We start from the raw sequence: 12,186 nt of genomic DNA, 5'->3' as shown, positions 1-12,186 counted from the left end.
CTTAAAGTGGTCCTATGGACAGATACTCCAATCTCCACTGTGGAGCTTTGCAGCTCCTTCAGGGTTATCTTTGGTCTCTTTGTTGCCTCTCTGATTAATGCCCTCCTTGCCTGGTCTGTGAGTTTTGGTGGGCAGCCCTCTCTTGGCAGGTTTGTTGTGGTGCCCTATTCTTTCCACTTTTTTATAATGGATTTAATGGTGCTCTGTGGGATGTTCAAAGTTTGACATTTTTTTATAACCCAACCCTGATCTGTACTTCTCCACAACTTTGTCCCTGACCTGTATGGAGAGCTTCTTGGTTTTCATAGTACCGCTTGCTTGGTGTTGCAGACTATGGGGCCGTTCAGAACAGGTGTATATTTTTACTGAGATCATGTGACTTAGATTGCACACAGGTGGACTTTATTTAACTAATTATGTTACTTCTGAAGGTAATTGGTTGCACCAGATCTTATTTAGGGGCTTCATAGCAAAGGGGGTTAATACATATGCACGCACCACTTTTCAGTTCTGATTTTTTTTTTTTACGTTTTTTTTAAATTTCACTTCACCAATTTGGACTATTTTGTGTATGTCCATTACATGAAATCCAAATAAAAATCCATTTAAATTACAGGTTGTAATGCAACAAAATAGGAAAAATGCCAAGGGGGTTGAATACTTTTACAAGGCACTGTATAGTCTCGCTATTGTTATTTTACTGCTGCTCTTTAATTACTTGTTACTTTTTTTCTTACTCTTACTCGTATTTTTTAAAACTGCATTGTTGGTTAGGGGCTCGTAAGTAAGCGTTTCACTAAGGTCTACTACACCTGTTGTATTCGGCGCATGTGACTAATACAATTTGATTTGATTCTCACTACGACTCAAGAAAGCATGCTGTTTTTCGGCTACAGATTAAATAAGTTATGAACTTCACAGGGTGGTGAAAGTGCATGGTGATGAGCTCGACTCTCCTTCCAATTAAATATCGAAAGTCTTATTCTAGTGAAATGCTGTTTGAAAAATTTAAATAATCTCTTATCCATAATAATCCTAACTGCACTGTATCTGCCAGCTGTTGGGCTAGAGCTCATGTGCCAAGACCACAGTAGGGACATTCACAATAACACTACATTTGTTGTGATAAAACCATCAGTAGAGTTGAACATGCAATAGAAACCCATTTAATTGAAGACAAAATTAATAAAGTCCTGGGCCTGTATCTACAAAGCGGCTTAGAGTAAGAGTGCTGATCGAGGACCGCCTACATAGTCTACATAGTCTTATTCATGATTATCTAAAAGGCAAAACTGATCCAAGAACAGCACTCCTACTCTGAGAGGCTTTGTGGATACGGGCCCTGACCTAATACCATTCAGACAGTAGTTTAGTGGGCTCACCTCAGTGAGACTGTGTGGTCCTGTGCTGCTCAGCTGGTTCCTCTGTGGGTTCAGGAGGAGGTGTAGTCTGGTTGTCCTCCATGACCATTGTCCCCTCAGGGTTCCCTAGACCCTCCTCCACCAGCAGCACCTCCTGACCCTCATCCCCCTGGAAGAGACAGGTGATACAGATTACACAGACATACACTCCCTCAGGTACGTACACACAGACAATAATCACACTTTCAACATGGAGTGTTTACCCATCCCCACTATGTTTGAGTCTTATACTGTAGTTACAGAATGACTTCATTGTTGTTAAGCCCATTATGGTGTACATAAATATGATTCAGCTATGGTAAGTCAAAAGTCAGACAAACCTGACTAAACTATTTTGACGTGTACAATAGGTGTTAGTGTGTAGGTATATTTAGTAAGTGTATATTGGTTAGAAAGCGTGAGATCAGATGTGATGTATACTAAAGAGATTCTCAATGAAAGTCTTAGAATGAAAAGTCCAATTTTGTGTTTATTAAACAAACAAGTTTTAAATACACCATATGAAAACCAAACATACACATGTCTCAACTACAAATCTGCATTAAAAGTGTCTTGGGAAAATGTGTGAACATCATATAGCCTACACAGTACAAACACAATATGTTACAGACTATTGTAGGCTTATTTATGCCTTATAGATATATCACAATGTCTGGATGCAATATTCTACCCAGGAATATTCAGAGAAATCTGTTACTCTCTTGTGCTCAGATGTATCTGTTGATCTTTTCTGCTGACAACAATGAACATTCATCTTAGTCTTTAATGCAGGATTTGATCTAAACGTCAGAAGCTATTGAGTGGAATGGTTACTTTCTATGTTATAGAGTGGAATGGTGTTTCTGCTGGTGCATCCTGAGGTAGGTCCTCTCTGAAAACCTCTTTCCACAGTGAGTACAGGCGAATGGCTTCTCTCCCGTGTGGACCTTCAGGTGCATCTTCAGCTGGTCCTGACGGGAGAACCTCTTCTCACACTGGGGGCAACTGTAGGGTTTCTCCCCTGTGTGGACCCTCTCGTGCCTCTTCAGGTCACCAGCCTGGGTGAAGCGCATGTGACACTGGGTACATTTGAAGGGTTTTACCCCTGTGTGGAACCGCTGGTGCCTCTTCAGGTTGCCAGCATGGGCGAAGCGCATGTGACACTGGGTACAGATGAAGGGTTTCACCCCTGTGTGGACTCTCTGGTGGATCTCCACCTTCTGTGGGCAGCTAAAGCCTTTGTTACAGAACATGCAGAAGAACTGCTTTTCTTTACCGCCCGTTGTTGCTCCCTCTCCCCACGGCTTGGCCCTTTGGTCGTTTGAGTTCAATACCTGATCGAAAAGGATGCGGCCTTGTGAATCGGAAGGTGCCATCGACATGGACACTGGGTGTAAAGGTGAGTGGGTCGGGACCTTTAGATTTGTCTCTAAGCTTTCCCTGTAGTCTAAGAAATCACTGGAGTTTCCCTGCGAGTGTCCTTCTCCGAAGTGAGTCTCGTCTGCATTCCATGTCACAGGAGCATCGCCCTCCACTTTCACAGTCATCTCATCTACGACGAGACCCTCTCCTTTCTCATCTAGGCACCCTTCAGAGTATACTCTAGAACTGTACCGGTTCCAGTCCTCTCTCATTGGATTAGTCTGTGTATCTAAGCTCACAGACATGTCACCAGGTATCTCTGTCTCTGTAGTGTATGAACAGGACGGCTCATTGCCAGTCTGTAACGTGTCACCTGAGTTCTGATGGGACAGAACCATCCTCGGGTTACCGTAATGGAAATATTCTGAGCGTGGAGCAGGACAGCCCAGCCCTGTTAAAGTCTTGGTATTGGTCTCTGACTTGAGGACGGCGTTTGGAGTTCCACTGACCTCCGTGATGCTGCGTCGGGTCATGGGCTGCACTGTGGCAGTGGTGGGGTCCTCCGTGGCTACAGGATGAGCTCCAGTCTGGATGTCTCTGCTGTGCCATGGTTCCTCCTCTCCTTCAGTCTTCTCCTGCTTGACCCCAGGACCTGCAGCCTCTGCATCTGCAGACTGACACAAGAGAGGAGGTTATTAACGGTACATGAGTAGAATTGGATAACAATGTCGTAGGGAAGTACATTTTTGGACCAAGTTTGTATTTGACCTGTCTTTTTTGGGGGGGGGGGGGTACAATATTCATTTCAATTTACACAGTTTATACAACATGTATCTGTAGGCTTCCAAAGAAAAACATAGAGAAATTATCATATTGATCACACAGATTTTGTAATAATAAAATTGGTGTAAAGAAGAGAGTAAGAGTAACATAAGAGATGGTCCTACACCACCAACTCACCATCCCATTTAGACATCTTCACGGGTCCAAAAAGTTGGACCTGTTATGAAATGGACCTGGGGCTTTCCCACTCGGACCAGATATGCATAAATAAATTTTTCAAATATAGAGACATGTACAAGTGTGTATTATACACATGTGAATTGGACATTTATTTGTTGCAGGTCACGGCCAGGGATCAGGCATTATTGACGACGATCCTGGAGCAATTAGGGTTAAGTGCCTTGTTCAAGGGCACAGACAGATTTCGGCTCAGGATTTGAACCAGCAACCTTTCGGTTACTGGCCCAATGCTCTTAACCACTAGGCTACCTGCCGCTAGCTGCCATAGCTAGGTTATTTATTATGAAATATGCCTACGTAGTACTTGTCTTGACTGCATCAAACCAGGAGAAGCTAGTTAGGCTAATTGAGGCTGCAGTGCATGTGTAACAACTCCATTCAGAATATTAAGTAGCAGGCTACCTGTTGGCTCTTGGTCGTTGTAGCCTATCCTTCTCCTTTAACTTTTAATTCCATACATTTTAATTCCACCTTCCATTGATTAGATATCTCCCAACTTTTGCGACACGGAACGAGGCCCAACGACTGTAGCCAATATCTGCTTTGATGACTTATGATTGGCCAACAACAACAATCAGCTACACTCTCATGAAAAGCAAGAGCAGCAGCATGAATTATGAAATCTCTCTCTGCTACAGCAGTCCCATTTGGTTCTGTACGGGCCCTTCCAGACAGTTCAGTTAAAATTACACATACCCGAGACCCGTGACAATCAATCAGATCCAACCCAGACCTGTGATATTATTTAGAATTCTGGGCCTCGGATTGGGTCTGGGATATTCGGGTACAGGTTTTTATCCGTGAAGACCTCTAATGCCATTCTCCCCCAGCTCAACATGTTTCCGCCCACCACACATGGAAACCATGTTTTCGACTCCTTCCCACCCTGCCTAGCAACACAGGTTAGTTGTCAGTTCCCACCCCATAATCAACCGAAGAAGCTTTTACATCCACACTCCCACCCCCCCCTCTCGGCGACCAGGGAAAACTCTCCCTATTCCCTTTTTGGGACTGGAAGCAAAGTAAAAAATATGAAAGTAGGTGTGTGATATATATATATAAAAAACAGTCGTGGCCAAAAGTTGAGAATGACACAAATATTAATTTTCAAAGTCTGCTGCCTCAGTTTGTATGATGGCAATTTGCATTTACTCCAGAATGTTATGAAGAGTGATCAGATGAATTGCAATTAATTGCAAAGTCCCTCTTTGCCATGCAAATGAACTGAATCCCCCAAAAACATTTCCACTGCATTTCAGCCCTGCCACAAAAGGACCAGCTGACATCATGTCAGTGACTCTCTCGTTAACACAGGTGTGAGTGTTGACGAGGACAAGGCTGGATATCATTGTCATGCTGATTGAGTTCGAATAACAGACTGGAAGCTTCAAAAGGAGGGTGGTGCTTGGAATCATTGTTCTTCCTCTGTCAACCGTGGTTACCTGCAAGGAAACACGTGCCGTCATCATTGCTTTGCACAAAAAGGGCTTCACAGGCAAGGATATTGCTGCCAGTAAGATTTCACCTAAATCAACCATTTATCGGATCGTCAAGAACTTCAAGGAGAGCGGTTCAATTGTTGTGAAATAGGCTTCAGGGCACCCAAGAAAGTCCAGCGAGCGCCAGGACCGTCTCCTAAAGTTGATTCAGCTGCGGGATCGGGGCACCACCAGTACAAAGCTTGCTCAGGAATGGCAGCAGGCAGGTGTGAGTGCATCTGCACGCACAGTGAGGTGAAGACTTTGAGGATGGCCTGGTGTCAAGAAGGGCAGCAAAGAAGCCACTTCTCTCCAGGAAAAACATCAGGGACAGACTGATATTCTGCAAAAGGTACAGGGATTGGACTGCTGAGGACTGGGGTAAAGTCATTTTCTCTGACGAATCCCCTTTACGATTGTTTTGGGCATCTGGAAAAAAGCTTGTGCGGAGAAGACAAGGTGAGCGCTACCATCAGTCCTGTGTCATGCCAACAGTAAAGCATCCTGAGACCATTCATGTGGGGTTGCTTCTCAGCCAAGGGAGTGGGCTCACTCACAATTTTGCCTAAGAACACAGCCATTAATAAAGAATGGCACCAACACATCCTCCGAGAGCAACTTCTCCCAACCATCCAGGAACAGTTTGGTGACGAACAATGCCTTTTCCAGCATGATGGAGCACCTTTCCAAAAGTGATAACTAAGTGGCTCAGGGAACAAAACATAGATATTTTGGGTCCATGGCCAGGAAACTCCCCAGACCTTAATCCCATTGAAAACTTGTGGTCAATCCTCAAGAGGCGGGTGGACAAACAAAAACCCACAAAGTCTGAAAAACTCCAAGCATTGATTATGCAAGAATGGTCTGCCATCAGTCAGGATGTGGCCCAGAAGTTAATTGACAGCATGCCAGGGCGAATTGCAGAGGTCTTGAAAAAGAAGGTTCAACACTGCAAATATTGACTCTTTGCATCAACTTCATGTAATTGTCAATAAAAGCCCTTGACGCTTATGAAATGCTTGTAATTATACTTCAGTATTAGATAGTAACATCTGACAAATATCTAAAGACACTGAAGCAGCAAACTTTGTGGAAATTAATGTGTGTGTCTTTTGGCCACGACTGTACACAGTTGAAGTCGGAAGTTTACATACACCTTCGCCAAATACATTTAAACTCAGATTTTCACAATTTCCTGACATTTAATCCTAGTAAAAAGTCCCTGTCTTAGGTCAGTTAGGATCACCACTTTATTTTAAGAATGTGAAATGTCAGAATAAAAGTAGAGATAATGATTTATTTCAGCCTTTATTTCTTTCATCACATTCCCAGTGGGTCAGAAGTTTACATACATTCAATTAGTATTTGGTAGCATTGCCTTTAAATTGTTTAATGTTTAACTTGGGTCAAACGTTTCGGGTAGCCTTCCACAAGCTTCCCACAATAAGCTGGGTGAATTTTGGCCCATTCCTCCTTACAGAGCTGGTGTAACTGAGGTTTGTAGTCCTCCTTGCTCACACACGCTTTTTCAGTTCTGCCCACAAATGTTCTAGAGGATTGAGGTCAGGGCTTTCCGATGGGCACTCCAATATCTTGACTTTGTTGTCATTAAGCCATTTTGCCACAACTTTGGAAGTATGCTTGGGGTCATTGTCCATTTGGAAGACCCATTTACGACCAAGCTTTAACTTCCTGACTGATGTCTTGAGATGTTGCGTCAATATATCCACATAATATTCCTACCTCATGATGCCATCTATTTTGTGAAGTGCACCAGTCTCTCCTGCAGCAAAGCACCCCCACAACATGATGTTGCCATCCCCTCGCTTCACGGTTGGGATGGTGTTCCTCAGCTTGCAAGCATCCCCCTTTTTCCTCCAAACATAAGGATGATCATTATGGCCAAACAGTTCTATTTTTGTTTCATCAGACCAGAGGACATTTCTCCAAAAAGTACGATCTTTGTCCCCATGTGCAGTTGCAAACCGTAGTCTGGCTTTTTTATGGCGGTTTTGGAGCAGTGGCTTCTTCCTTGCTGAGCGGCCTTTCAGGTTATGTCGATATAGGACTCGCTTTACTGTGGATATAGATACTTTTGTACCCGTTTCCTCCAGCATCTTCACAAGGTCCTTTGCTGTTGTTCTGGGATTGATTTGCACTTTTCGCACCAAGGTACGTTAATCTCTAGGACACAGAACGCGTCTCCTTCCTGAGTGGTATGACGGCTGCGTGGTCCCATGGTGTTTATACTTGCGTTGTACAGATGAACGTGGTACCTTCAGGCGTTTGAAAATTGCTCCCAAGGATGAACCAGACTTGTGGAGGTCTACAATTTTTTCTGAGGTCTTGGCTGATTTCTTTAGATTTTCCCACGATGTCAAGCAAAGAGGCACTGAGTTTGAAGGTAGGCCTTGAAATACATCCACAGGTACACCTACAATTGACTCAAATTATGTCAATTAGCCTATCAGAAGCCATGACATCATTTTCTAGAATTTTTCAAGCTGTTTAAAAGGCACAGTCAACTTAGTGTTTGTAAACTTCTGACCCACTGGAATTGTGACACAGTGAATTATAAGTGAAATAATCTGTCTGTAAACAATTGTTGGAAAAATTACTTGTGTCATGCACAAAGTAGATGTCCTAACCGACTTGCCAAAACTATAGTTTGTTAACAAGAAATTTGTGGAGTGGTTGAAAAACGAGTTAATGACTCCAACCTAAGTGTATGTAAACTTCCAACTTCAACTGTACATACAACTGTACAAATGACCCCAAACGTTTGAGCAGTAGTGTGTGTGTGTTTTTTAAATATATTTTACTTTATTATTTTTTGCAGTAGCACTGCCTGCCAGCAGTAATAGTCTCTTAATGATTGAGAGATTCAAGGAGCTATCATCGTTAAGTAATACAGTAGATTCAACACATTTAATATTTACATTCATGCACTTTGAAATGAACTTTGTCCCAGAAGCATTTAACTGCAGGGTACTCGCACATCATATGAAGGATGAGTGGAGCCTTTCTGAAATACAGGCCACATTTGATTTACAAAGTAACTGTAATGTGTTATGCAACACTATTAAACTAACCTCTATCACGATAAGTTGCTGGGTTGAGGTTCCACTCTCCTCATCAACAGTGATTGGTTGGTCTTCTCTCCATGTATTGTGTGCCTTTAGCATCACAACGCTCCTGTGTCCTCCAGTGAGATGTCTTTCACCTGAGAGAGCGATTAGGGGTAAAGAGGTGGTTAGGTACTGTCAATGTTCAACGCTATATTATACACTATTGACACTGTCTAGAATTGGCTAGGGTGTGAGGTAACACTTTTCATCACTTCATACTATTTATTGATTGACATGTTATATGCATCAAATTGTTTTCATTGAGTAAATAATAGGAAATGCAGTACATCAAGGATCTGGTTACAATATCATATTGTGTCTTTGTGCAAGATAGCTAAGTAAATCAGGGGAATTATTGCAAACTATCAAAAAACTGACAAAGGCTCAATTCTGGGTAACACATCTCAACACATGTACGGAACGGGTGACGGGCACTGAGCTATACATGAACGCCAACAAGCCGCGCAGCCTCGGCCTTCTCCAAACTGTACCTCTTTCCACTCTGTATCGGTCGAGGATCTTGACACTACTGGGACTGGCGAGCTCTCGCAATGTCCTCTCTGCGCGCTCCCGTGACACCTTAAGTTCCTGTAGCTGTAGTTTCCTTCGCAATGTCCTGATTTCTTTCTGGCTTTGACTTATTTCCAAACGAAACACTGCATAGTCGTCGTCTACGAGTTTACAGATCTCTGCCACGGCTGCATTCGCTAGCACCTCCATGATGGAAGCTATTTGAGTGTGAAAAACCATACTGTTCACGTTAGCCATTTTTAGCTAACCTTAGTTAGCAGCTAACTTAGCTAGCTATCAACCAAGGCCTGTCTCCAACGTGAATTAAACACTACCTTAGGCAAGTATGTGATTCTGTGCAGGTAAATTAGTCATATTGAGTTCCACGGTGTTAATAAAAGTCTAAATAACAACAAAAACGCTAACGGGGAAGTCGTTACTGGTCACTGTTCGCTTCCGTTTACACTGAAGAGAAAGGATCTTATTTGTTGGCGTCGTACTGTATTTCAAAGGGTTTGGTTAAATGGAAAGGAATGCGCGCTGTTGTTTGAAACACGGTAATTCTTATTACATTATATTACACATAACATATCCTATGATCATTATCTTTCAAGCTGAGAGCAGACTTGTTTAGAAAGAACAGTACAGTGTCCGAATACCCATACTAGCGTACGGGTCGTAGTATGCGAAAAAATAACGTTTTATATTATGTGAAATTTCGAAAATATGCCGCGTTCATATTCTATTCGGAACAAGGAAAATCTTGTTCCGAATGTCCGATCTGCTGATTCGACGAACGCCTATAAATACAACCCGTAGCAATTTGGAAATGTCCGAGATTTGTAGTTCTGACTAAGACATGAACGCAGCATTATTAAGCTGAACGTTTCACCTAATGCTTGATTGCGTTGACTCCCGCAATTCGTTATTTTTGGTACAGGCGTCAATTTATCTGATTATCAGCTGTTGTCAAAAAGATGAGTGAATTATACTAGATCAAACGCTGAAATGAGTATGCAGTTTAAGTATGTTATACTAGTATGGGTATTCGTACAACGCCACAGTGTTAGCATTAATAGAGTACAGAAGAATAGAATGACTGACTTTATTCCATTTATACTGAACAAAAATATAAACGCAACATGTAAAGTGTTGGTCCCATGTTTCATGAGCTGAAATAAAAGATCCCAGAAATGTTCTATATGCACAAAAAGCTTAATTTGAGAGACATTTGTGCACAAATGTGTTTACATTCCTGTTAGTAAGCATGTTTCCTTTTCCAAGATAATCCCTCCATCTGACAGGTGTGGCATATCAAGAAGCTAATTAAACAGCATGATCATTACACAGTTGCACCTTGTGCTGGGGACAATAAAAGGCCACTCTAAAATGTTCAGTTTTGTCACACAACACAATGCCATAGGTGTCTCAAGTTTTGAAGGAGCATGCAATTTAGCAGTCTTGTTTAGCATTCTTATGACTTGGGGTTAGAAGCTGTTCAGGTGCCTTTTGGTCCCAGAATTGACGCTCTGGTACCGCTTGCTGTGCGATAGTCTGTGGCTGGGGTCTTTGACAATTTTCCGTCCCTTCCTCTGACACCGCCTGTTATAGAGGTCCAAGATGGCAGGAAGCTTGGCCCCAGTGATGTACTGGGCCATCTACACCACCCTCTGTAGCACCTTGCAATCGTGGGCAGTGCAGTTTCCATACCAAGCGGTGATGCAGCCAGTCAAAATGCTATCAATGGTGTATAACTTTTTGAGGATCTGAAGGGGCATGTCAAATCTTTTCAAACCTCCTGGGGGGGAAGAGGCACTGTCTCACCTTCTTCACGACTGTGCTGGTGTGAGAGGACCAAGTTAAGTCCTTGATGATGTGGGCACAGAGGAACTTGAAGCTCTCGACATGCTCCACTAAAGTCCTGTGGATGGGGCGTGCTCGCCCCTCAGTCTCCTGTAGTCCACGATCAGCTCCTTTGTCTTGCTGATGTTGAGGGAGAAGTTGTTGTCCTGGCACCACACTGCCAGGTCCCTGACCTCCTCCCTTGTTGGTGATCAGGCCTACCACCGTCATGTCGTCAGCAAACTTGATGATGAAATTGGACTCGTGCTCGGCCAAGGTCGTGGGTGAACAGGGAGTACAGGACGGGACTAAGCACAGACCCCTGAGCGGCCCTGTGTTGAGGGTCAGCGTGGCAGATGTTACCTACCCATAACCACCTGGGGGTGGCCCGTCAGAAAGTCCAGGATCCAGTTGCATAGGGAGGTGTTCAGTCCCAGCAACACTGGATATCAGCAGTTCCTCATCAACTGCAGTCCGTGAACACAAATTTAAAGAAGAGCATATAAAGGTTTATATAATCAATCAAAGTTTAATGGTGGCGGACACAGTTTATTGGATGTTATAGTTACTAGCTAAATGCTTGTTACCAGCTCCTAGCAGCGCAGTACAATGTCAAACAGATAATGAAAAATTAGAATGAAGAAATAACAGAACGAATCAATCCAAATAATACTAAATATCCCTTTTTCAGGACCCTGTCTTTCAAAGATAATTCGTAAAAATCCAAATAACTTCACAGATCTTCATTGTAAAGGGTTTAAACAATGTTTCCCATGCTTGTTCAATGAACCAGAAACAATTCATGAACATGCACCTGTGGAACAGTCGTTAAGACACTAACAGCTTACAGATGGTAAGCAATTAAGGTCATAGTTATGAAAACTTAGGACACTAAAGAGGCCTTTCTACTGACTCTGAAAAACACCAAAAGAAAGATACCCAGTGTCCCTGCTCATCTGCGTGAACATGCCTTAGGCATGCTGCAAGGAGGCATGAGGACTGCAGATGTGGCCAGGGCAATAAATTGCAATGTCCGTACTGTGAGACGCCTAAGACAGAGCTACAGGGAGACAGAACGGACAGCTGGTCATCCTCGCAGTGGCATACCATGTGTAACAACACCTGCACAGGATCGGTACATCCGAACATCACACCTACGGGACAGGTACAGGATGGCAACAACAACTGCCCGAGTTACACCAGGAACGCACAATCCCTCCATCAGTGCTCAGACTGTCCGCAATAGGCTGAGAGAGGCTGGACTGAGGGCTTGTAAGCCTGTTGTAAGGCAGGTCCTCACCAGACATCACCGGCAACAACGTTGCCTATGGGCACAAACCCACTGTTGCTGAACCAGACAGGACTGGCAAAAAGTGCTCTTCACTGACGAGTCACGGTTTTGTCTCACCAGGGGTGATGGTCGGATTCGCGTTTATCGTCGAA

At 43.3% G+C, this 12,186-nt stretch overlaps 1 protein-coding gene across 1 annotated transcript; it reads right to left on the bottom strand.

Annotated features, from left to right (window-relative positions):
• Window positions 1–1,870: 1,870 nt before the first annotated feature.
• LOC139577627 (uncharacterized) lies at window positions 1,871–11,353 on the bottom strand. Its single transcript, XM_071404763.1, has 3 exons — window positions 8,883–11,353; window positions 8,356–8,486; window positions 1,871–3,436 (listed from the first exon to the last, which is right to left on the bottom strand). Exons 1-3 carry the CDS (start codon window positions 9,157–9,159, stop codon window positions 2,243–2,245), a joined length of 1,602 nt encoding a protein of 533 aa, XP_071260864.1. The 5' UTR covers window positions 9,160–11,353; the 3' UTR covers window positions 1,871–2,242.
• Window positions 11,354–12,186: the final 833 nt, after the last annotated feature.

The sequence above is a fragment of the Salvelinus alpinus genome, chromosome 6, assembly GCF_045679555.1.
Source record: "Salvelinus alpinus chromosome 6, SLU_Salpinus.1, whole genome shotgun sequence".
NCBI lineage: Eukaryota > Metazoa > Chordata > Actinopteri > Salmoniformes > Salmonidae > Salvelinus > Salvelinus alpinus.
This window is presented reverse-complemented; position numbering and strand designations above follow the sequence as displayed.